At 37.9% G+C, this 27797-nt stretch overlaps 1 protein-coding gene across 2 annotated transcripts in view; it reads left to right on the top strand.

The window, feature by feature from the left end:
• prkceb (protein kinase C, epsilon b) overlaps positions 1–27708 on the top strand; it is a 148757-nt gene extending 121049 nt beyond the window's left edge. Inside the window, exons 12-15 of one of the 2 annotated variants that reach the window (XM_017690593.2) lie at positions 6529–6667; positions 11823–12011; positions 17156–17302; positions 22440–27708. In XM_017690593.2, coding sequence (XP_017546082.1) covers positions 6529–6667; positions 11823–12011; positions 17156–17302; positions 22440–22586 — 622 coding nt within the window. In that variant the 3' untranslated portion in view covers positions 22587–27708. The remainder of the gene's footprint in view (positions 1–6528; positions 6668–11822; positions 12012–17155; positions 17303–22439) is intronic. The other variant, XM_017690594.2, reaches the window with a different exon arrangement.
• Positions 27709–27797: the final 89 nt, after the last annotated feature.

Genomic DNA, 27797 nt, shown 5'->3' on the forward strand with positions numbered 1-27797 from the left:
TTTTGATCCCACCATCCCTCTCTATCCACTGAATCATCTTTCATGCTATTGTGGCTTGCAAGAGTTGCACTTGGCAGGACATCCTGTAGACACAGGTCAGCAAGTGTGCAGTGCCAGTGTTTGTTATACAGTAGCAAACACTTTCATTGTCTCCATCATGATAAAACTGTGTATTTCCAAAACAACATCGTTTTGGGGGATCAAAAAAATGTGTTTTTCTGTCATCAGATGTAGAGGTCCTCATTTGACTGTTTGGCCTTCCATAGCTGTGAAATTCACAGAACGTTTAAAAATAAATCAAAATTGTCAAGATGTTAGCTGCAGGCTCTTCTTGTGACAGTTATCACAGCTTTACATTCTCACACATGCCACTCGTCCCTGAACTGATACAGGTGCATTCATTTTAACATGTACATCGATTTGTATACATTTACACAAAACAACAGTGATCCAGAAGTAAATGTGACTCATTTTTGCAGCTCTTCTTGTATTCACAACCACTAGGATGTGTCATGTGACATTAACATTAAAGGGCCCATCCCCTGCAGTTTTTCTTGAATTCGGTTTCGTCCCCTGAGATAAATTTATAACATATGTTATGTACTAAAAACCATTGGAGTAGATTTTTCACGTGACCTTTTTCAAGCCTCTCTTCATTCCTTAGAATAATCAGGCTGTTTTTGTTACTGTACCTTTAAGGATGAAGTATGCAAGTAATGTCTTTTCTGTTTTTCTTGTTCAGAAAGCGGTCTGGTATCAACACTCCTTATAACATCAGTGTGAATGGGTGGGGCTAAACTGTGAGATGATAAGGTGGACACGTGTAAATGTGTTGGTTTTTGAGACATCACAAAAACAGTGAATTTAAAACTGGCAGTTTTTGCAGTTTTGCTAGTGTGTTTTAGTAATAGTTTTTATTGGCCTACATTTTTTTTTTAATCTGAACAAAGAATTTGAAAAATGTTACATTTACTTTATCTAAGGAGAGTTTTTGACAAAAATATGAAACTTGAGTTATGAAGACTCCTCAAGCTGAATCAAATAAGAACTATGAGTTGCCTCACTGCCTCATCTTTTTAAACTACACTGACTTTTCATTTTATGTTTTAGATAGTTTTGTAATTAATTACAAGTACATTCATTTGACACTGCATTTTGACTGGTTTGGTTACTATGATACTGCTTCTGACTTTTTCTGATCATTTCCATGTTAAAAAATGACATGTTTAAAAAATGGAAGTAACTGCACACAAAAATAACTTTCCATCAAATCTAAATATAGCAAAAGATCTGCTAGTTCTGCAGGAGCAGGGTGACACGCTCCTGTTTGCCGCATCTTCTTATAACACATGAATGTACATACACTCAAATGTACATATGTACAAATGTATGTAGAAGTTTGAGGATCTCTTGTCAAATCACATGTTCTGTTTATTATTTATGTTAAAATATGTTAACAAGTCCCCTACAGAGAATACACTTAAATATGACGTTTTCCTGCTAGTTTTATTGCACAGTTTCACACTGATGCTCAGTTTAATATACCAGAAAAAGTAAAACATAAGCAATACATAACATAAAACATAACACAAACAGAGATTTGAGTCTGTAAAAATTCTGGATTTAATGCTGGTGATATATAAACTATGCTGGAATGTGGCTTTTTTGCTACGTCCTTCAGACTGTTAAGAAAGAACAATTTAAAATACAATGCTAATTAAATAATACGTTTCCTTTCTGGACACATGATTTCTGTTTAATTCTTACAATCTTATCTAAGCTTCTTTTTGGTAGAAAAAACATTTACATGTTTACTTTTCATTTAGAGAATCAAGGCTCAGGAAAAATGAGTGCATTAACTTTAGTAATGTAAATTTACCAAGATTTGCCAAGGATACTGAATTTTCTATTGGGATGTTCCAGTGAAAGCAACATTTTAATCAGCCTCTGTAGTGTAAACTCCGCTGTTTTAAATGATGGGTATGTGTTTGAATGAAAGCAGAAAAGAGAGAGAAGCAGAGAGACAGACAGATAGACAGGGTGAGTGTCCTAAGTCAGTGTCCATGTTGTTCCTGCAGAAGGAGAATGAGCTGTTAGAGGTTTCTGGGGACGTAATGGAAAAAAGACCCCTCAAGACATGAAACACAGGAAATGCTCTCTCTTGTGCCTTATTTTCTCTCTCTCTCTCTCTTTCTCTCTCTCTCTCTCTCTCTCTCTCTCTCTGTCTCTTTCTCTCTCTGTCTCTTGCTCGCTCTCTTAACTGTTTCTTTAATTTCTTAATAAGCAAAGCCTTTGTTTTTTCTTCATATTCTCCAGGTGTTTTCTGAATGTTTGCTAAATGGTGAAGAGTGAAAGACTTGAAGAGCTGCAAAGCAAAGCACTTTACACTTAATTTCATTGCTGTTATCTAAGCTTACAAACTTTATGAAGTTTGTGATATTTACTAGCACATCACATTACCACAGTATAGAAAGAAAGTGCTAACCGCTCACACATTTCCGTGTGTCCACTGTGGATTAACCCAAATCAACAATTTGTGCTAAGCAGTAAAAATTAAAAACTCTTCCGTAAAGGAAAGAATGCTTGAGCAACGTGACTAGGAGGGGTTGGAGGGGGCAAGCGAGGAGATATAGACCGGGATGGGGGAGTGAGAGAGAGAGAGAGAGAGAGAGAGAGAGAGAGAGAGAGATTTTGATATGGAGAATTTGAGGAACATCCTGCATGGCAGTAGAACATAAGGGCTGAATACAATGCGGAGCGCTGGGTCACGTCTTCAGAATTTTTAGGGCTGGTGTGCGTCCGTGCATCCGTCTGTTTGTGTGCCAGTTTTCAGGCGGCTTTTACGGGTCTGTTTCTTTCCAGTCTGTTAATCTTAACATTCCCACTCAAGCTAAGCCCAAACTGTCCTGTGTTTATTCACACACTTGTTTCTGCTCCATTCGGCTTCATTCACCTTTAAAAAAGGTGTTCTTTAGTAAAGAGAGTGGTTGTATGTTCAACTGTTCATGTACAAATATTTCTTTACAAGGTTCAGTGGTTCTTTTCTTTGATGGAAAACCTACATGGTATATGTTTCTCCAAGAACCTTTTTAAATGGTTCTGTATACCAACAAAATGGGTCATACAACCTTTTATAGTACTATCTAGCACATTTTTGACAACACTCCACACTTGACCAAAAAGTGTCCAGCTTAGCACTCAAAAAGAGTCTTTTTAGGTAACAATGTAGACACTAGGTACTAAAAGAACCCTCAAAGAACCCCCTTCTTAAAGGTGTATGTAGAACCTGCAATAAAGGCTCAGTAAGGGATGCTCCTTTGATACTATTATAGAACCAGTCACTTTTAAAATGGTGCTACCAATGCTTCTTTAAGCAATACTCACTTTTGTTTCCTGAAAGAACCATGTTTGAAAAGGGATTTGTGAGTATGAAGAACACTTTAAAGGCCTTACATTACATTGAGGTTCCTTAGCAATTTAAAGCTTTGCCTAAAACCTTTACAATATGCAGAGGTTGGTCTGATTTATAGGAATGGTTCTCAAAGAACCACGCATTGAAGGTTTCTTTAGGGAACCAAAAGAGGACCTTCATTGGCATCTTTTTAAGAGGGCCTTGTTCTCTTTACTGGACTGGATGAATGAAGCAGATGGACGGAAAGGAGCCACACTGGGGAACAAGCTTCATCCTGAACATGCAGTTCATCAAGGTGCCTTTTTTTAGTGTAGCCAAAATGGAACAGTTGCATAAGGGGTTCTGACACCCACTCCTGCACCCCCCTCTTTTCAGTAGGTTGAGTTTGTGAAAAACACCTTTGACTGAATGACATCCTGTGATGTTGACATTCTTCTTGCAATCAACCATCAAGCTCTAACCCAACTAGTTTCGTCCCTGCTCTCGTCTTCTTTCATCAGAGGCACCTTATCGCCCTGGCCTCCTTCTCTCTCCCTCTCTCACTCACTCACTCTCCCTCCCTCATTCCAGTCACCCTGCACCCTCAACAGCACACACACTTTCAAAGGTAGTGAAAGATGACTTGGTGTGTGTGTTTGTGGAGCCTCTATTTTTGTACAGAACTGTGGTTAGGGCTGTGGTCTAGAGTTGTGGTTAAAATCGTGTTTTACACATGAAGCTTCCACTGGTTTCACATCGCTGACAAAGACCGATAAGATGCAAAGACAGAACTGGCCTGATCCCTCATCGCTGTCATACACTGCAGTTAATTAACAGTAATAATTCATAAGATACAGTCTGTTACATGCAGACTTACAGTCGTGTGCAAACGTTTGAACACCTTAGCCAAATTATACATTTTGTTGGTTTATTTATTTTTTATTTTCTAAATGAAACTAAGTTAACAAATCCTCTAAAGGGAACTCACTTCTATGTGGCATTTTTCAGCAAATTTTAGTTTGCTATATTTAGTTCTATTTATTTTCATAGTTTAAAGCTGCAGTATGTAATTTTTTGTTGTTGAAATGAAAAGATGGAACATCAGGTGGAAAAAATACGTTCTGAAATATGGTGTCTATGCACTGCTGCTAGTTGAACCTGAAATGATTGTTTTAAAAATCAGAATGGTTGAGTTCAAAAAGAAGGTCCGTTTCAATGTTTAGGTTTCAAATACAAAATCTACATAATGCTTTTGAAGATATGATGACATTCACTTACATGCTCAGAATAGATTTGAAAGTTTTGACTAAGTTCTCTTTGAATATTCTTTCAATGATCTTCTACAGCTCACGTTATAAAATGTTCCTCAACACGTTACATCCAATTAAACATTTTCACCAGAGAGGTCTACAAGTCCCCAAAAGTTACATAGTGCAGCTTTAATATTTTAACATTTTGTTTTATTTATTTTCTTCCATTATATTAAATAGCAAATAACCAGTTATTGCACATTACTATGTGCAGAACTGTGTTCTCTGTAGAGATATGTATATGACTCTGTATATGCATGATATACAGTTTCATTAGAGTTGTCACTCTATCTAATCTATTTAGATATATTTTCAGTCACTGAAGTGAAAGGCCAAACAATAAAAATGAACAGTAACAAGCCATGAACACTATTGTTTTTTTTACTGTGAGAGAGACCAGTTTGGATGCCCCTGATTAAACCATGTTATTGATTTTCTAAGTGAAAATAAGTTACACATCCTCTACAGAGAAAACAGTTACTGTTACAGTCATTGTTTCTTTGCTGAACTTAGTATATTGGGAAAAAATAAAACCTAAAATGTGGCCTGTGCAAAAATAATGTTTTATTTAAAAAAAAAAAAAAGCTAAACCCAGGAAATATTTGCTGTATAAAAAGTTATGCACTAAAATTATTAAATTAAAGTGTGAGGATGTGTTCACTTATTTTCACATAGAAAATCAACAAAATATGTAATTATTCTAACTGTTCCAAACTTTATATTTGTCTTTTGTAGTATTTATTAACAGTGTGTTGTCTATTTACACAGTAACTTCACTGTAAAAGAAGTCTCCATGTCTTTATTGTTGTCCACTCTCATTTTTCTACAACCCCAATTCCAATGAAGTTGAGACGTTGTGTAACACATAATACATAAATAAAAACAGAAAACGATGATTTACAAATACTTTTCAACTTATATTCAATTGAATACACTACAAAGACAAGATATTTAATGTTCAAATGGATAAACCTTTTTTTTTTTTTTTTTGCAAATATTCACTCATTTTGAATTTGATGCCTGCAACACATTTTATATTATTGACAACGGAGACCCCGGACTGTTGAGCAACTGAGGTTGTACATCAAGCAAGAATGGGAAAGAATTCCACCTACAAAGCTTCAGCAATTAGTGTCCTCAGTTCCCAAACACTTATTGAGTGTCGTTAAAAGCAAAGGTTCCAACTTCTTTGGAAGGTGTTGCAGGCATCAAATTCAAAATGAGTGAATTTTTGCAAAAAACAATAAATTTTATCTGTTTGAACATTAAATATCTTGTCTTTGTAGTGTATTCAACTGAATATAGGTTGAAAAGGATCTGCAAATCATCGTATTCTGTTTTTATTTATGTTTTACACAACGCCTCAACTTCATTGGAATTGGGGTTGTACATTATTTCAACAAAGCAGGTGTCCTTTACATTGAGTCACACTTTAATGATGAACAATTAATATAAATTAATATCAGTTGGTGAAGGACATATACGTGCTATTTATTTGCATTACTCAGATCATCGGTGGAAAAAGTGCCACATCATTGATGCCAGCATGGGTTTTTCCTGCCACAGAGTGTACAAGAGTTGTAATGTTGAATGAATCTACACCGCTGACACCATCAGACAGTAGCTTTCAGCCCACACTGGTGCTTCTTGACCCCCGAGGCAGAGCCTGACCCAGCGTTCTTCCTGCTGTGTACAGTTTGCGCTAGGCTCTGTTCTTTAAGGATGTAAAGCACAGGAACTGCTTTTTGCAGTGTTCTTGGGTCAGGATGAGCTTCTGTGTCACTAATGGCTGCCTCATGCTCTCCTTGTCTTTTTCTGTATATGCAGAGACCTCAAACTGGACAACATCCTGTTAGACGCTGAAGGCCACTGCAAGCTGGCTGACTTCGGCATGTGCAAAGAGGGCATTCTGGACGGCATTACTACCACCACTTTCTGTGGCACTCCTGACTACATTGCGCCTGAGGTACAGTGTTTCTGAATGAGAGTACATGAGAATTTGTATATGCACGCTCTTAGTGATGTGGCCTGTTTAAAGTATGTGCTAAATGCTGATGGTGGACAACAGCAAAAATATAATAGAAAAAAAATCGCAATGCTTGAAGACATTTTCACAACACAGAATATGCATCACAATATTTTCTTTTTATGAGATTTGCAAACAGGTTGCACCAGCAGAGCTATCAAAATGGTTATGAAAAATGGTGCAGTGAACTGATGTCCGGTCAGCTGGTTAAGTTCTGCTGATATCTATGATATACTCAGCAAAGTCCATTGTTGCACAATATATCACAGAAACAGTAACATATCTTCATACTGCCTAAGTCTAGTGTTGTGTAAAAGCACAGTAACAAATCTTACTGTAACAATTGTATTGTATTGTACTTATTGTAATTGGTTGGTGTAGTGTAGTGTTTAACACCTCTGCCTTCTACAGTGTAGACTGGGGTTCAGTGGTAACACTTTATTTGAAGGCTACATAAGGGCTTTATGACGCATTCATAAGCACTGAATAATGTGTTTATGAAGCACTACTTAAATATTTATTAAGTGCTTATGTCGGTTCTCGCAACCTGACATAAGATGTTTTATGAAATAAATGACATTGTACTGACATAATAAGAATAAACGTTGAACATATTTACAGCACTAAACATTTAAAACACTATACATAATTGAATCAATCATCTTATCCATGCCATGGAGCGAAGAGGGTGTGGTTTCCAGGCATATTTAACCTGATATCAGTACAATGTCATCTTAAGAATGCTGACATAAATAGTTATGTATAGTGTTTTAAATATGTTTAGTGCTGTAAATATGTTCAATGTTTATTCTTATTATGTCAGTGTTCAACAATGTTCCTGGGTCAGATTGACCTGATGCATGTTTTAATGCTACTTTTTGGATATGAATATCTCTCTTGGGAGTTGATGGCTGTTGTACAATACCCTCATCATCATTATCAGAATTTATCTCAGACAGTTCCTCCTTTACTTCAACCAGAGCTTCCTGTCATGCCATTTTTCTGCTCATGCTGCTCATCGTGTCAAACTCTGAGAGAGTAGGGATACATATTGTTGGTAGGACTGTAGGACTATATAGAACATTATGGCCCAATTCCATTTCCTATTTTCACCCATACCCCTTGTTTATGGGTGTCATCTTACCCCTTGGAACTGAGTTAAAAGGGGTAGAGGTTGAAATCTTAAAAAAAACATAGCTACAGGCTACCATTGTTGCTCTGTAGGTGACCCTGTAAGTCTGCAGTGATAGCAGAGGATGGTAAAGTTCAGCACCCGCTACTGCTTTAGTTACATTTAAGGCATTATATCATATCACCCACACCTGATTCTTCAGTGATATGAAGCTGAGGTCAGATATTTGTTTCTTGTTCAAATGACGCCAGAATGAAACTCATGCACCATTTAAAGTGGAACAGGAAATTTAGCTAGCTAGCTACCTAGACATCAGCGTGCTACCAGTGATTTTTATGTTGGTGATGAAGAAAATTACCATAATACATTGAAACAACATTAAATTAAGATAATACAATGGTTATCATAATTTTTTTAACTTAAATTACTCACATTTGTGGGGTTTTTTGGTTGCTTGTGTAGCCATCTTGCCCATTTTTCTTTTTTCTCTCATAACATTCCATTTGGAGTGTGTCTCTGAAAAACCTTGGATGGCCATGTAGCCTTCGCCATATCCCTCTATCTCAACAAAAGTCAGGATACCCTACCCCTACACGTAATCGTGCAAAACGGAGGGCTAAGGGCTAAGTGCTAGGGGCAAAGCGTGAAATGGGAGTGGGTTCAATGTGTGTAACTTTTTCCATTTACATGTACACTGATTAAGCCAGGCTGAAAACGTTTTGTGTTCCAGAAATGATGAAAAATATTTTTCTGTGTTTTTAAACTCGATTCAACGATTTTGACTCGCAACATAACAGGAAGGTTAGTATCTCCATTGGGGACAGCGGTACATTTAATTCACACCTTTAAGCAGCGTCACTGTAAAATAAATTTCAAGCCTTCTACCAGTAGTCATAAACAGCACTTCCTAGCATATAAGCTTCCACTGAATCCCAGAAACATGTGCTGAAGGAATGGACCAACCTCAGATTTTCCCAATGAGTTTTCTCTGAGCATTCTGATGAGTCACGGTTCACAAGGTCTGCCAGATCACAGGCTGTCTCGATGGAACATGCACTAAAAACATGCAATTTTTGGTAATCACAGCTGGTCCATCATAAACAGAATATCAGTCAAAATAATCACCATCATCATTTTTATCATGATCATGCAGCCTAAATCAAATCCAGTGCTTAGAATAGGTTCAGAAATTGGCCGAGCAACTCTTCAGGTTTCATACCATGTTTGATTTCTATCATTGCACACTGTGCTAAACATATGAACTCCTATACTGGACACAGTGTATTAGGCATGACTGTAACAGTATATTATGACAACACAGGAAGTTTGACATAGTGTGTACAATGTTAAACTACAACCATATTCCAATGAAGTTGGGACGTTGTGTAAAACATAAATGAAAACAGAATACGATGATTTTCAAATCCTTTTCAACCTATATTCAATTGAATATACAAAGACAAGATATTTAATGTTCAAACTTTTTTGTTTTTTACAAATATTCACTCAATTTGAATTTGATGCCTGCAACACGTTCTAAAGAAGTTGGGACAGGGGCAACAAATTACTGGGAAAGTTGAGGAATGCTCAAAAAACACCTGTTTGGAACATTCCACAGGTGAAGAGGTTAATTGGAAACAGGTGAGTGTCATGATTGGGTATAAAGGGAGCATCCCTGAAAGTCATTCACAAGCAAGGATGGAGCGAGGTTCACCACTTTGTGAACAACTGCGTGAGCAAATAGTCCAACAGTTTAAGAAAAACGTTTCTCAACATACAATTGCAAGGAATTTAGGGATTTCATCATCTACAGTCCATAATATCATCAAAAGATTCAGCGAATCTGGAGAAATCTCTGCAAGTAAGCGGCAAGGCAGAAACTAACATTGCATGTCCGTGACCTTCGATCCCTCAGGCGGCACTGCATTAAAATCTGACATGATTCTGTAACGGATATTACCACATGGGCTCAGGAACACTTCAGAAAACCACTGTCAGTGAACACAGTTTGTCGCTCCATCTACAAGTGCAAGTTAAAACTCTGCCATGCAAAGTGAAAGCCATATATCAACAACACCCAGAAACGCCGCCGGCTTGTATAATCTTGCATTGATTTATTTATTTATGTTTTACACAATGGACCTTCCAAACTTCATTGGAATTGGGATTGTAAACTGTACTGTAAAAAATGACGTCAGCACTAAATAAATTAGAAAGTTATTTACTGTGCAGTGTTCTTAAGTTGGAGGCCACTAGAATTCCCAGTTCAAGCTTTCTTACATGACAAAAGTTCTTCTGACATTTTTATTCTACATCTGAACTAAATAAACAATACAAGATTATTTTTTTCCTCAGCTTCCCCATAAGATAGGGCTCTTTCCTTCACACAGTCCCTCCAGGTTTTTTTCTTCCTCTTGGGCTCCCAGTTACGGATGGCTGGGGCACCGCAGTGGTTCAAACTCATGAACACTTAGATGGTTGCAGCGGTCAGGACCTCTTGGAGTTACTCATACTTCGGTGTCCATACATGTTTAGTCACTTTACTGGCTTGTTGAAACATTATTGTGCAACCATGACTACTGCGATGGTAAGAAATACTTTTGTGTTTTGTGATGCTTCCTGTATTGTCATCAATTTTGAACACTTCCAGTCAAATTACAAAAGTTTTTTGATTTGCTATGTGACAGTAAGTTAACACATCCTCTACTGGGAACTTAAATATGTTTCTGCAAATGCTACTGCACTCTTTTTTTTATTCATTTGCTATCCTGCCTTCAGCCCGATGACAGCTGGGATAAACTCCAGCACCCCCCCCCCCCCCCCCCCCCCACCCTCCCCCCCCGAAACCTTGAGGGAGAAGCCACTTAGAAAATGTGTGTGTGTGTGTGTGTGTGTGTGTGTGTGTAACAAACTGAAACAAAAATATACATTGTAACATAACAGGCCACATTTCCTATTTCTGCTTTAAATCAGCAGTAAAATGTACTGGAGTGTGTTCCCTGTAGAGGATATGTAAATTTATTTTCACGTCAAAAATCAAAAATAGCATGTCATTTTACTGGGGTGCTCAAATATTTGCATATGACTGTATGCTGTTATTATCATATCATATTTGCTGTTGATATCTGAGAGAAATGGCAGGTGAATAAGAGTTTAATGTTGTTGTTGCTGTAATAAAAAAACCTTGTTTTTTTTCCTGTTGTTCGAAAATATCAGCTGCTTTTAATTTGTGTGAAGAATTCTTCATGAATAAATGGGCTAAAAATTAAAACATTTCTGTAAAATGTCTTACTTTGACACCTTAAATTGCAGGCTTTATGTTTAGACATTACACCTAAGTACTATTCTGTAAGTACTAAGAATTATTCAACAACAAAAACAACAACTAATATGTATAGTATTATAAATATAGCAAGTTATTGTAACATTGGGGAGTGAGAAAGTGGATGCATACACTGAGATAAGCCACGTTTATTGAGGGCAAATCCAGGGTCGTGTTCATGACAGTCCAGGTTCATATATCCAACACGAAGAGCACGAGAGTCAGACATAATGAAACTGCGAAACAGACTAACAGTTCCAACAGAACAAACAGCACATCCAACATGTGTCAAACATACATCCAAACGAAGACCTGCAACCACACAGGGGAAAACACAGGGCTTAAATGCATGAGGGTAAACGAGGGACAGGCAGAAAAACAGGTGGGAACAATCAGGGGCGGAGTCACTAAACAAGGGGGCTGGACTAAACCAAAACACAACACAAACACATGGACAGACTGGGAGGGGCCAATCATGACAGTTATGTGTTTATGACATTGACAAGATGAGATGTTGACCAATACACATTGCCAAAATCTTTAGGGGATTAATAGATGTTCTTTCTCTTATGAAGTTACCATATCAGTTATACTCTGTGCACATGACAAAGTTTGTTTTTTTGTTTTTTTGGCTCACACAGATCCTGCAGGAGCTGGAGTACGGCCCATCTGTGGATTGGTGGGCTCTGGGTGTGTTAATGTACGAGATGATGGCAGGCCAACCACCATTTGAGGCTGATAATGAGGACGATCTGTTTGAGTCTATCCTCCATGATGATGTACTTTATCCAGTGTGGCTCAGCAAAGAGGCTGTCAGTATCCTCAAAGCGGTGAGCTGCTGATTAGCCTCTCCTGTTGTTTACACGCTTACCTTTCATCTTTCATCTCTCTTCTACCTCTTTTACCCTTTGATCACTACCCTTGTATGCCTTAAAAGAGTAGTTACCCCAAATGAGGTTGATCAGCCAAGACATGTTTGCCGTCTGATGTCTGAGAGGATAATGTAGCTAAGAAGTGAAATCATTTTTGATGACGATTCTTATATTAACCTCAAAACTAGGGAAGGACACTTCAGACATTCAACATGTATTGACTGATTGATTATTTGTGGTAAGAGGTAAACTGTGTGCTTTTGATTTCTCAGTGAACCATTACTTTAACCCACATAGGGGTCGAGTTATTACTTCTACTTTGCTATATTATTTAAATATAACTACATAATTACAAATTCCATTACATACAGTTAACTGCGAGGACCCCTATGTGATTCACACTTCCTTTTCCTCACCCTGCAAAGTCACAGACCGCCCTTTTGTTTAGTGTCAGGAAAAAAGCAAAGAACATATGAAGAACATATGAAGCCTCAACAGCTGAGAATAATATCATTTTTTCAGTATTTAGTGTGTCCACTCTTCGCCTTTATTACAGCTTCCATTGTTTTCCAAAGAAACTGCAGGGATATTTTTTTCCAAGGTTCCACATTTTTTCTCTAAAGTTTTCTCCACATTCAGTGATGTTCATGTCTGGGCTCTGGGGTGGTCGGTCCATTGCTCTGACAAACCAGCAGCTTCATTATTTAATTTGCTGTTTTTTTCTTTCTTGTCTGTTTCCTTTTCTCTGCTGACAACAAACTCTCTGATATCCATAATGTTGAGCTGTCTTCTCACAGTATGAACATAAACACCTGTGGATTTTTTCAGATCTGAAATGAATGACTTGTGCTCTGTGGCCGTTTTGACTGGAAAATAAATAAATGAAAGGTGGTTTAAATTTTTTTGCATAGTGCTATAATCTCATACGCAGGACTGAAATGTAACAGAATACAGATGTTTTGGGAATAGAGAATAGAGAAATGAAGTATCTGAATTTGGTCCAAGTCCTTTACATTATGTAAAGGCAGTATTCAGAATACGTTTACTTACATTTTAAAATAATACTTTGTTTATTAACTATTTTAGTATCAACACACTAAAGCCTGAGTAGACGGATAAATTAGTGTGATGAGCCAGTTATTAATCTGAGCATTACGGAGAACTTCTAAGGGATGATAAACTAATGTGTTTGTGAGTGATATATTTGTAATGTTTGTGAGCATCATTGCTTAAGCTTTTTAGCTTAATTTAAATGACAAGTGATTTTTTTGATGAAACACATTAACACAAGAATTACAGTAAGAAAACTAGTAACCAGTAACAACGAGGAGCTGAATTTTTTTTTCCAGTGTAAATTATTAGTGTGTATACTGAACGTATTCTAAATGTATTCTGAACGCTGAATACTGAAGACATTAGCACAGTGTATTCGGTATTGAAAAGAATCTGCAAAAGGAAATGTCAAAAACAGGGCAGAAATGTAAAAGAGTTTTTTTTAATTTCCACAAAACAACACACAACAATAACTTTTCATCTAATTCAAATCAAAACAAAATACAACCAAGTGCAAAAGCAAAGTCAGTTGACATTTTGCTGATTTTCTAAGTGGAAATAAGTTAGACGTCCTTTTCAGAGAACATTCTTCTGCAGATTTTAATGCACAGTTACTGTTTAGTTGCTTAATTGAACACATTGGATAAATAATAAAGCATAACATGTGACCTGTGCAAATGTTGTTGCACATTTTATAACTCAACAAATACATAGAATGTGAACACTTCAATCTGCATTAAAATGCCTTATTTTAACGTGTCAACAAAACATAATTTGCAGTCCAGTGGTGTTCATAGTCTTGCATATAACAACACAGACATAAATGTCTCTTACTGTCTCTATTTGTTTCAGTGTTCTATGACTGATGAATAGTTCATGTAAAATGACACTGTGCTTTTGTCATTGTCGGTTATAATTTTGACCTCAGATCACATCATGTCCTCTCTCTCTTCTTCAGTCTCTGCTTGCATCTGTGCCTTTTTCTTTGTCTCTGCCTAATTTACTCACTCTCTGTGCTGATTAGTTCAGTGGGGAGTTTGGCTAGAGTTCAGAATGCCGTAGTAAAAGCGAGAGAGGGAAAAGTGGAAAACAGAGCGAGAGAGGGGCTGGGTGAAGTGACACTTCTTGTGGGAAAAGAACAGTGTGTGTTCCCTCCTGAGGTTTGACTTGTGTAATCTTGAAGAGCTGATTTCGGGGAAGACGGTCCAGTGTAGTGTATGTGTGCCTGCTTGTGTTTGTGTTTTAAGAACCAATTTAGTTCATGTGTGACCGTTATCCCTAAAGCCATAGCTCATATTAGTGTTTGTTTGTGCTTGTCACTGTATATGTGTGTGTGTATGTGTTTGCATGCTTTGTGTGCAGTCCATCGGTGTGAGTGTGTGTGTTGCTTTTTCCCATCACATGTCCCAGTTTTACTTTGGCCTGTTTGTGGGAACGACGGTGTGTTTGTCTTGGACCGAACCATGTCACACTGTGATATGTCTCACTGGCACTTTGGTCACATGACCTATAGTCACTCTGGGTCATCCTTCCGCCAGACCCGATGTTACATCACGCGCGGATGGTGGATAGCAGCGCTGAATACCTCGCACATCCTCTGACCCAGCCATTGGCTTCTATATATTTAAAACAATGTACAACCCCAATTCCAATGAAGTTGGGACGTTGTGTAAAACATAAATAAAAACAGAATACGATGATTTGCAAATCCTTTTTAACCTAAATTAAATTGAATACACTACAAAGACAAGATATTTAATATTCAAATGGATAAACTTTATTGTTTTTTGCAAATATTCACACATTTTGAATTTGATGCCTGCAACACGTTCCAAAGAAGTTGGGACACTGGCAACAAAAGACTGGAAAAGTTTAGAAATGCTCAAAAAAACACCTGTTTGGAACATTCCACAGGTGAACAGGTTAATTAGAAAGAGGTGGGTGTCATGATTGGGTATAAAGTGAGCATCCCTGAAAGGGAGCATCCACTTTGTGAGCAACTGCGTGAGCAAATAGTCCAAGAGTTTAAGAACAACGTTTCTCAATGTGCAATTGCAAGGAATTTAGGGATTTCATCATCTCCAGTCCATAATATCATCAAAAGATTCAGAGAATCTGGAGAAATCTCTGCAAGTAAGCGGCAAGGCAGAAAACCAGCATTGAATGACCGTGACCTTCGATCCCTCAGGCGGCACTGCATTAAAATCCGACATCATTCTGTAACGGATATTACCACATGGGCTCAGGAACACTTCAGAAAACCATTGTCAGTGAACACAGTTCGTCGCTCCATCTACAAGTGCAAGTTAAAACTCTGCCATGCAAAGTGAAAGCCATATATCAACAACACCCAGAAACACCGCCGGCTTCTCTGGGCCCGAGCTCATCTGAGATGGACTGACGCAAAGTGGAAAAGTGTCCTGTGGTCTGACGAGTCCACATTTCAAATTGTTTTTGGAAATCATGGACGTCGTGTCCTCTGGGCCAAAGAGGAAAAGGACTGTCCAGATTGTTATCAGCGCAAAGTTCAAAAGCCAGCATCTCTGATGGTGTGGGGGTGTGTTAGTGCCCATGGCAGGGGGACTTGCTTATCTGTGAAGGCACCATTAATGCTGAAAGGTACATACAGGTTTTGGAGCAACATATGCTGCCATCCAAGCAACGTCTTTTTCAGGGACGTCCTGCTTATTTCAGCAAGACAATGCCAAGCCACATTCTGCATGTGTTATAACAGCGTGGCTTCGTAGTAAAAGAGTGCGGGTACTAGACTGGCCTGTCTGCAGTCCGGACCTGTCTCCCACTGAAAATGTGTGGCACATTATGAAGCGCAAAACACGACATGGGAAAGAATTCCACCTACAAAGCTTCAACAATTAGTGTCCTCAGTTCCCAAACGCTTATTGAGTGTTGTTAAAAGGAAAGGTGATGTAACACAGTGGTAAACACGCCCCTGTCCCAACTTCTTTGGAACGTGTTGCAGGCATCAAATTCAAAATGAGTGAATATTTGTAAAAAAACTATAAAGTTTATCCTTTTGAACATTAAATATCTTGTCTTTGTAGTGTATTCAATTGAATATAGGTTGAAAAGCACTTGCAAAGCACTTGTTTTCATTTATGTTTTACACAACGTCCCAACTTCATTGGAATTGGGGTTGTATTACTGGTGATAATGACTCATAGTAGTCAGATTATTACCAACTATCCAGCTACAGTATGTTTCATTTATTTCACTTTCAGTCAAAACCACACTCACACCCTTCTATAACTTACGAAAAGCTCCCTATAGAATAATAAGCCTTTGGATTTAACAGACCTGGAATGTTAAAGGGTTAAAATATATATATATATATATATATATATATATATATATATATATATATAGAGAGAGAGAGAGAGAGAGAGAGAGAGAGAGAAAGAAAACTGGGCTCCTAACAACCATCAGATAAACAGCACTTAAATCCTTCATCTTTGAGAGAGGGAAAAAATAGGCTCCACTGTTGCTTCAGATATGAAAAAAATCTGAAATCTGAAGATCTCTCTGTCCATCCTTCCATTGTGAGAAGACAACTCAGCGCTATGGGTCTGAAAGGATGTGTAGCTGCCAAAGAGCTGTTACTGAGATAAGGAAACAGACCAACCACACTGGATCTCAGATGTGAAATAAGGTTTGACTGATGAGTCTAAATTTGTAAAGGGCCTTACTTTGATTGTGCGACCATCTTCTAAGACTGAATTTTTTTCTTTGACAAACTGAAAGCAAGTCTCCTGAAAAGAATTGAATAAAGGCAAAAGATAGGTGCACTAAAAACTGAAGTTTTGTTATTTTTTTAGTTTGTTGATGTTTCTGTGTAACACTGTTTTCTACTGAAAACATGAAAAATTTAAAAAGCTAAATAGCTGCTTTGACTGGAAGTGAAATAGAAAGTGTGGTCTCTCTTTTTTTTTTTTGCACAGTACTCTATGTAAAGCAGATGGGGGCTGCATTGCCTCTTTCCTGTCATTCACTCCTTCTCTAACCTTTTCTCTTTTCTCCCTCTTCTCGTCTAGTTCATGACGAAGAGTCCCAATAAGCGGCTCGGCTGTGTGGTGTCCCAGGGCCTGGAGGAGGCCATTAAGGTGCATCCATTCTTTAAAGAGATCGATTGGGTGCTGCTGGAGCAGAAGAAAATCAAGCCACCTTTCAAACCTCGCATTGTGAGTACTCAGGGGTTGTGTTACTCCATGCTTGTGTGTGTGTGTCTGTGCTTGTGTATATAAATAAGGCTGCCTGTGACCTTCCATAACTCCATAACTGTGTAGGTGTTAGGGGCACCTGAACAAGAATTCTGCCCCCAGTCCAATCATTTAATATTGAATATCTGTAAATAATACGGCTGCACAAATCAAATTTAGTTAACACATGACAATTACTTTATAATGGTAGAGGTGACCAGGGAGGATAGGTAACACCTTCTGACTTCTGTAACTGTTTATTTGTGCTATACTTTTCTAACTGTGATATGAGTCACTCATATTTGTCGGTTACATATAACAATAGTGCAGAAATGTACTGTTTACTCACAAAACAAGCAGATGGGGTATAAAAGGATTCAGAGCAAGAGAGAAGGAGAAAACAGGAGAAAAACAGGAGAAAAGTCCAATTTTCTTTAGCAGTTTATTTTACTGCACTGTGTTCATGTAAGAAATGTGAGTGAGGCTGTTTTTCTTTGGTCAGTCTTTCTAGGTTGCATTAGGTGTTACAAGCCACCTGATCCTGGTCAGTCATGACATTTAGGTGCCCCTGGTCAAATGACATATTTTGTTGAATTTCTAAGTGAGAATAAGGGAACGTCCTCTACAGGGAACATATTTGACTGAACAATTACTGTTTGTTTCCTACATTTAACATATTGGAGAAATATTAAAAAATATGGCCTGTGCTAAGGTTACGTGATAGGAATCAGGCTAGTTCGGATGCACGCAGGTGCAAAGAGATTAACTTTTAATGAAAACAGGAAAATTCATACAGATGGCACATTTTATGTTTTATGTTTTATTTTTTCATCCAATAAGTTTAACTCAATTGAAAAGACATTGTGCTTGCAAATTCGCAAAAAATGCATTTAATTAAACTTTATTTCCTGTACAGGATGTGTTAACATATTTTCACTTCAAAAATCGAGAAAACATGTCGTTTGGCCAAGATATTCAAACTTGACTGTACATGAAAGTAACTATTTCACACAGCTCAAGAGGGTGATAGGTGTGAACAGTAATGTTACCCCCCCTGCAGCTTATTTCTGATTTGTGAAACTGAGGGTGTATAGGGTTATACTGAGGGTTATAGCTTAACTCTCCAATTACTTTCCGACTGTAAAAACACTTAATTGTACTGTATAAATACTGAGGCATGCTGTAAAGAGATAGATTTTGTAGTTTTATACTTTTTCTTTAATTATGAGATGTTTAATAGACTAATTTTGTATTTCAAGTAGTTTGAAATGAACCTACATTAGTTAACTAACTAATCAGACTAAGAAAAAATCAGGAGAACTTATCTACAGTCAAAGACGCTGGCATTGCAAATACTGCAAGTGGTGTTTGTATTGTTTTTCAATTTTAGAATAATTCCACAATGAAAATGTGCCTCACTGAAACAAGTAGTAGTTGTCTGTCCATATTTGCTCTACAACAGTGGCACAAATAGAGCACAGGGGGCTAAATTAGCCTTACCAAAGAAACAGAAGCGAATCGGGCTTGGCTGATGTGGATTTGTTCAAATACGCCTCGATTGGCTCCAATTTTGATCTTTTAATCCTGAGTATGGGTGCTTGTCCAATGTGTGTGTTCCCACTCTATTGACAGTCTCGCCACAGATGCGAGCTCTGGCAGCTAAAACACGGTCATCTGGGAGTTTGCAGTAGCCGGACTTTCAGGCCAAGTGCTTCTTATGTGTTAGTGTATCCCTCAGGCTCTTGGCAGCCAGGCAGATGGAATAGCTGAGATGCTGTCCACTTTTTAGCACAGCGGCGCTTGCAGCACAACATGGACACCCAGACTAGCTGCTAGGAATGCTTGTAGCAGTGTGTGAAAAGGTTCTTGTCCCGCAGTTCAACTCTCACACCAGATCGAATGGCCTTAGGATGGCCTCTGAAGCCATGAGCGAGGGGAAGGAGGTTAGACGAAAGAAAGAACGAGAGGAGCTAGAAATAAGTTTACAACAGTGTTTCCCGGTGCTGGAGCACCCTGTCTTGGACACATTTTTTTTCCTGCTCTCACGCACCCACTTTGACTAAAACAGAGCTTGTTAATCCCTAAAAACTTAAGGCTTATCACATCCTGGTCTTATTATTCAGTAACAAAAATGACTGCAGTGCAAACCAGAGTTATTAAGTTCTAGAAGTGTGCAGTTCTGACCATTTAAAAGATTAATTAGCTCATTAGTTGGTTGATTAGTTGGAGGATTAGAGCAAGGAAAACACAATAATACACAGAGCCGAAATACTTCAGGACCAAGGCAGGGAACTTTTGGCATGTACTATACAGAATGTATGAAGGGGTCAAGAGTGTTTTTTTCATTTCCTTCTGGTTATGCAATAGGGTGGGTAGTACCTAAAAATGGTAATAAAAAACAGTAGAACAGTCTATTATTTACATTGTGATAAATTACTTTATTGTATGCTTTTCTAAATATATAATCATCTTTTAGTTCTTAACAACTGCATAAAAGACAGATTATAAGGAACCTGTAAACAGTAGTAGCCTGTATAGTCTCTGCATAAACTATAGAATAACAAGAAGCTAATTGACTGTCAGCTATTTTGCCATTATCTTTTATTGTATTAATGTAATTTCTTTATTTTTTGACCACTTTTACAAGCAAATGCCTTGTACTCAGTTTCCATATACTCTTTAAATCTGGCATTTCTGTTTTGACTGGTGAGGTATTTGCAAATCTCCGAAAAACTGTATATTTTGGCACAAGTGTTAGGCAAAAGTCAGAGACCACCCTTTTTAATTTAATTTGCAGTCAAGACTGCTGTTAAATACAAGTTATACATTTTTGGACATATTTCAGAGAAGCAGGAGTTTCCAAAACTGGACTTCAAAAAGGATTAAAAATATATAGAGAAAATGAGACTCATATGAATCATGCAAGTCGTGGGAGAACACCAAAAGTGTCCCCATCAGATAAACAGAACTTAGAGCTTTTATCTTTGAGAGGGAGGAGAGACTCAAGCTCCACTCTTGATTCAGAGCTGAAAAAGTCCCCAGGTGTTTCTGTCCATTCTTCACTGTGAGAACAGTATGAGCTATGAGTTTTGAAGTATCATGGTATAATATTTTTGCCCTCCTTTTATACCACCTGTTCAAGAAGAGTGAAGGCTGACGCACTAGCACATAAAGCCAATTATCACATCTGTTCTAAAAACTGACCTCACAGCTGACCTGCTCAGCTCTGACCCAGCAGTTACCCAGACTGGCTTGCACCTTGCTGTATCTGAGGAAAGAAAGGAACTGAGAAACTTTGCCAGCCTTCCTAACTAATGCAAGGCAAGCACGATCAATTGCTCTTTAGTCAGACCTTGATCACACATGGAAAACTGCATTACTGAGATATGAACTTTAGTGAACCTTTATTTTAGCTGGAAGGCCAAAAAAACATTCTTAATTCTTAAGGGAAGTATATATTATTCAATATTCACCATTTTACATAATAACCAGGTGCTGGTTTCTGTCTTATTTTTGAACTCAAGCCCATTACAATCAGCCTGTGTTTCTGTAGCCTAACTGAAAATAAGGCTTTATAAAAGGTTTTCCTCCATGACCATTAGAGTGCATTAGTGATTTCAGTTCATCTTCACTTCTTTTTTCACATTAAGTGACCACACTAAGCAAAACAAGTGATGTCCTTAATACCTTTCTGTTTTGTACTCGGGGAAAGCAATGAAGCCATATCTACTCTTTTTTCCAATTACTTCTGCTGAATGTATTACACCTGACCCCTGGCAACCATGACACCCAACTGAATCCTCAGCATATTCTGGATAAAAGTTATTCCACAAAAGCCTGAAAATTTGTCCTCTTCTAATGCTGTTTGAACTGGTCAAAAGTAGTTAGCTTCCAGTGAAACTTATTGTTCAGCCTATTTTGGGTGAAAATCTGAGTGCTTTAGAGCAATTGTGTTTGCTCAGTGTTGGTCCTGAAGGCCCCTGTTCCTGCTTCTAAGCGTGCTTTTAAATCAGTAGTTTTGATGACAGAACTTTTCAGAAACAAATAGAAAACATTTCAGCAAACAAGATAGGATGAGACATGCTTTACAGACTGACTGAAATAACACAACATTCAGGTTGATATTGCAAAATTAAAAAAGCTGAGCTGAACCTGATATTGAGACAGTTTTGTAGTACTATCCATAATACAAAATAGTGCTACAATTTTGGCAGAGGAAAATTCAAATATTAAAGCTCTTTTGATACAGTATTTGGGGCTTTTTTTGTTTGGCTCTTTTCTTTGTTTTGCAGAACTGTTGTATTAAAGCAATAGAACACTCAAAGTAATGCAATATTGAAATTAACACTTGCTTTCGGCTCATGCCTGCAACCAAATCACAGCTATGATGTTATTTGTGATGACAAACTCCCTCCTGTGTTCTATTGTTTAATTAATCATTATTGCAATATGGTAATTTGCAGTACTATTTATATTGCAGGAGACTGCAGTGTGCAAAGGAGCCTTGAACCAATTGCTTAATTGCACGGATGGTCTTTAGGTGTTTGGATGAATCAAATATCATCTTCATTCCTCTTCTGATGTCACCTCAAACATTGGCCAATGGAGACCCACTTTATGCTCCCTAATAAATGGAGAATTCTTTAAAAAGCCATCTTTGTAAACATGTAAAATGTGTAAAGAAAGAACATTTTTGAAGTTTAGACAGCCTAATGTCAATGAATGGTTTGTTCTAGAACCATGCAAACCACTTAGGAACTTTTATTTTTAAAAGAATATTAACAATATGCCTTTCGCCCAATGTGGCGGATAGACTCCAGCTCCCCCGACAACCCAGACGGATAGGTGGCTTAGAAAATGGGTAGAAATTTAACGATGTAATTGTAGTGGTAACACTTTATATTAATAGTATTTCCTAAGATAACTATTAGCTTTGGCTTAGCCATTCACTACATATGTGTTCAGAGTTGTGAATCACTATTATATATATAAAGAACTAATATAAAGAACCTCTTGAAATCTTAAATAGCCTCTGTAATGTGCAAAAGTTGTTTGTTCATAACATGTAGCACTACCTAAGAGTGAATTCAGCTTCTGTTTTCTTGCTCTTTGCCCACAGAAAACCAAGCGGGACGTCAATAACTTTGACCAGGACTTCACCCGTGAGGAGCCCGTGCTAACTCCTGTGGATGAGGCCATCATCAAGCAGATCAACCAGGACGAGTTTAAAGGCTTCTCCTACTTCGGTGAAGAAACTCTGTCCTAGAACTTCCATCTCCTGTGCTCCACTCCCACTGCTACACACCTGTGGCCCTTCACTATTAAAAGAGACTGAGCGTTTACAGTGAGGGTCTGAATATCTAATTAAAGACTGTCCGTGCAGTCTGTTTATTTTATTCACTGATTCTAAGCTTTTTGTTTTAAAAAACAGAATGGAAAGTCTTTCAGCTCAACATTCTCACACACACACACACACACACACACACACACGCACATACGCACACATAAATAAACACATAGTGATGGAAGTATATATCCAAACAGGAACCTTGTTAAGAGAAAAAATCTGTTTGCAAAGAGGTCAAAGTGCTTATCCAAGAATCTTGAATAGTAATGAGAATAATATCCTTCTTTGTTATTATTACTCAAGCTGATTCTTAGATAAGCACTGTGTATAAAGCATATTTGCTTGAAGCTACTCTGTGTGCTACTTTTTTACTGGCCAACAAAGGTGTTGGGGTTGCACAGAAAAGGAATCCATTACAAATGACTAATCTGTAACTGTTACACAGTTTAAACTGTTTCAAAAATGAGTCTTTATTAATTATTACTTCTACATTACTCCATAAAACCCCCACATACCTGTACTGACTGTACAAATGGAAACCCAGAATTTTAGAAAGTCATTTGTTTAGAAAGAAATCACAGTTAAATGTCATTTGAGGGGCCTGTCAGTCATCCCTGCCTTTGAACACCTATTGCTGTTTGAAAACCCAGAAATTATACTGTGTTTATAAACAGCCGCCTCGAAATAAAATCTGAATAAACTTTAAAGATTTTAGGGCTGTTCCTGAAGGAGCATCAGCTTGATTACATGAGAGAGTGTTGAGGGTCTTGAATTTACAGCATTTCCCACGGTCATGCTGCTTACATTCACACAGTCAGCTACATGCATAATCTGTATAGAGGAAATTTCCAACTTAAATGCATCACATGTAATACTGTAAAGATGTTTGTTCAAACAATCAGCAATTATATAACAATAAGTTGACAGAACAAAAGACATATTCTTGTTCTGATTATATATATATATATACAGTATATAGTGAATAAATATTGCTGTGTTAAAGACATATGAGTAACACAAGTAGTGTAACTCATATTAAGTTATAATAATTTAATGCATTACATTATTTCAGTAGAGTAAGAGCAATCATATTACTGTGTAAAACTTAAAACTGCACAGTGCATTAAGAGTTTAACCCATGCTCAGATATGAAGCAATATCTTTAAAAAATAAACATGGTTATATGAAATTTAAAACATGAGCACCCCATCCAGTCAGGATTGGCCAGGATTCCCCAGAATAGCATTGTGTGCTACTTGCTATAACCATAACTGTTTATCATTGATGTTTTTCATTACCTTGTAGTGTTTCATTACCTTCCAATAATAATAATAATAATAATGACAATAATAATAAACACACACACACACATTATATATGCCACTTATCCCTCTGGGTCACAGGGGGTGCTGCAGACTGTCCTAGCGGTCATCGAGCAGCAAACACCCTGGACAGGTCACCAGTCCATCGTGGGGCAGATAATAAATACTGATAAGATAAAAACAAAAACATTTTTCATTTAATCATTCAAGTGAAACATTCTTACCGAATACTTGAATATTCAAGATAATGTCTGTTCAAGATAAAATTTGAATAACTGATAGTTGCAGCCCTGTTGTTGTACCATATTACTTTGTATTGTGTTTCCCTACACTGGCCCAGCACATGGCCAGTAAAAAAGTCTGAATGAACTATTGAGAGTCATCATTGAATCCATTGCCTAGTTAAAATACCGTTATTTATAAAAGATATATACAGATCCTGAATGAGGAATCTCTAAGTACACTGACTGATGAAACTGCATGCAGTCTGTTACTTTCCATCACTGCGCACACATGCACACACTACACACCAACAGGTCCTACAGGAGGTGCTTTCAAGTGCATAATTCAGCACGGACTCCAGCTCCTTCTCCACTGCTGTAGAATCTGAGGCTGTAACTATAACCAAACTTGTAGCCCCCCCACCTCGTTCCCTCTCTTTTGGAAAGCGAAAACCAAATGTAAACAACCAATGATTGTACTGAAAGGGTGCAGCTTGTTACTGTGCTTTAAGCCTGAGCTGAGGAATACAAAGGAGAGCGGCCGCTGGAGTCTGACTCTCTGACAGGAACATCAGTCGGAACCTGTCAGCGGAGTGATGTTGGACAAACTGCCTTTGATCTGGATGACCACGTCTCTTCCCCTTAGAAACATCAGTGTTGTCTTCGACCCAAATGTGTGCGAATGTGTGCGTGAGAGAGAGTGGGGGGGTTGATGTTTGCGAAGTGCTCATCAGTGTCTCTTTACTATGTTAAATCTATTTTTATTATTATTATTATTATTATTATTATTATTATTACTGGATTGTCTCGTTGCTGAGCTGCTGAACTTTTCGGAGGACAGAGTGCGGAAAGATACAGCAGCACCTGTTCACGTCTGTCTCAATGTATAGAACATGTCCTGTATATTAGCCTGTGAACTCTTTTGGTAATAGAGCTCTCATCCATTGCATGGTCATGCAAACAATAATATTGTGTATTTACTAGACGATGAGGAAAAAGTTACAGTGTCCCATGTGCAATATGCTGTGTATGAGTGTCTCCTTTGCTTTTTCTCTGTGAATCCCTTTGCTGGCTTTGCTGACAAGCCAATATTCACCTTCTTATGGCTTTTTGAGTTACTATGTTTTGTGAACACACTCCAGGTCCTTTATTTTAGTGGTGTTTCGGCCCCGTCACTTCTTGATAAACCCCCAGCTGGGTTGTTTTTGAACATACTACATGTTTTCACATTCTCACATGCCTAACATACCCTACTGGAAGTCTGTGACTTTGTGACAAATGGACGAGTGACAGAGCTCTGTTTGGATTGAGCCCATATGAGATTTTTTTTAAAGATAAAGTTAAAGCTGTTTGAGGTTTGAAAAGGTTATTGATTTTATGTATTAGAGAGGAATTCCACTGCATAATTCAACTTGTAAGGTGTAAGCAAATGAAGTGTTTTGAATGGTTTGAGGTGTAATGCTTCATTCTAGAGCTGTCAGAATTGTTCACAGCAGTGGTGATAGGAACCAGACGTCTCAAGCTGTCATATGAAATGGTTACAAGTGGTTATCTGATACATAAGGCATTGTTTTTTACAATAAGCTTTTAGCTTAAAATGTTTCTGTAGGACCCGTTTAAGGCATTGTTAAGCTATTTTGCCATCATCACTATTACATATACTAATTCAGAAGATGTGTAGGTTCACTGGTCATGATGGATAGTATATAAAATGCTTATATTTGTGTTGTAGATCCTGTTTCCTATCACTGCCACTGTAGAGTTTCTCTACAATGAACCATTTCATATTAAACCACTCTGTTTGACTTTGTTTACATTTCAGTGTTTAAATTATGCCCAATGTTGGGAAAATTGGTGGAATTCCCTTTTAACAGGTCACAACTAATTTGGCCACCAAGGTGGAGACTTCAGAAATGGGAGCAGGACATTAAGTAACGTGTTATTTACACTGTAAGCAGTTTGTTGTTTGACACACTTGCACCTGCATGCACTGGCCATTCAGGAGCACTTACCTTAAAAAGACAGGTGCCAAAATAGATTCCTTGCATAATGCAGTGGAAGAACCACTTGTGGGTTTTCAGTGGATGTTTTTTGTAGAACCATACTTGTAAAGGAGATGTGCAAGTGTGAAGAACCATTTTGCAGTTTATTGAACTTCCACATGAAGCAGAGGTTCTAGACTGAATACATAGAACCTTTGTTATTTTAACACATGATTCTTTAAGGAAGCAAAACGTCTTTGGTGGCATTGTTCAAAGCATCATTTTTTCAGAGTGTAAGGTTCAAAAAAGGTTGTATGATGTCATAGAAAAACCAGTTGTGGTTTACTATGGAACGTTTCAGTCGATGGTTCTTTGGAGAACCACCATTGGAGATCAGATGTGTAAGTGAACCTCCATGTAATGTAACAAAATGTTCCAGTCCGAACCCTTAAATGGTTCAACCTCTAACTTGTCCTATTTGGAACGTTCCTCATGCTTGGATCTCTTTTTCAGACATGGTTCTTGAGAGAGATGTAAGTGGTTCTTTTAGGAAATCACTCAAGAACTGTTCGTGGCACCTTTTTTAAGAAGTTGGCAGGTTTGCATTTACTGACTGCTCATCTGTTGCCGTGCAATTTTTCAGCCACCCTCTCCACCGTACATCAGTGGACAGGGAGCACCATAGGACCGCCACTGAGCAGATATTGTTTAACCGGAGGATCGTTCTCCGCAGTGACACTGACGTGGCAGTGGTGTGCTGGTACGAGCAGCATTGCTGAAGCTCTTATCCCAAGATCAAGATCACTAAGACCAAAAAGCCACAACAAGACCTCACTGTTATGGCCATGGCTTAATCTACCACTGCTACCCAGACTGGCTTTGCCATCTGCTCACTTCTTTTTTTTTTTTTTTTTTTACTTGGATTCTTTTCACATTTTGTCACTACATGGTTCATCAGTTTGTGTCTTTGCCTTGTTTTTTGCTGCTTGGACTGCGCTCCTGTCAAAAAGTACTAGGCTGTTGTCCTCTTGACACAAGCAGAACGGACTTCATCTCACTTCTTCCTCACCAGAACTTCTGCCCAGCTCTTAGGATGTTTAAATCAAGAGATGACTCTACATAGGAAACCCATTGGGGCTGTTATAAACATTCATCTGTTCAAGCAAAAATAAACACTTGTCTGAAGACGTACCTTTTAGAAACATGCTATTCTATCTGAGTCTGGCTGAGTATTATGTATGTACATACTGAGGTACAGTGCAAATTAATGTAAGTTATGTGTATTATATCACTGTAAGTATCATATACATGTGTAAGTATTTTCTTTTGTTTTTGTGTCGTGAAGCTTCGTTTGTTGTGCGTCTTTTGTTTGTATGTTTGTCTGTTTGTTTCTGCCCATTCCTCACCATCATGTCATTGTATGTGTTTTACTGTGTGCCAAATGTACTGTACTCAAGGATGTGAATGTGGATTGTTTGTTTTGGAGCCTATTAAAAAAGATGGTGTCAAAAGGTCATTCCAGTTGTAAAGACTAGTAAGTGGGATCTTGACGCGATCGCAGACGAACACAGTGTTGTATGCAAGTTTAGGCACCACTGGTCAAAT

The sequence above is a fragment of the Pygocentrus nattereri genome, chromosome 5 (assembly GCF_015220715.1).
Source record: "Pygocentrus nattereri isolate fPygNat1 chromosome 5, fPygNat1.pri, whole genome shotgun sequence".
Classification (NCBI taxonomy): domain Eukaryota; kingdom Metazoa; phylum Chordata; class Actinopteri; order Characiformes; family Serrasalmidae; genus Pygocentrus; species Pygocentrus nattereri.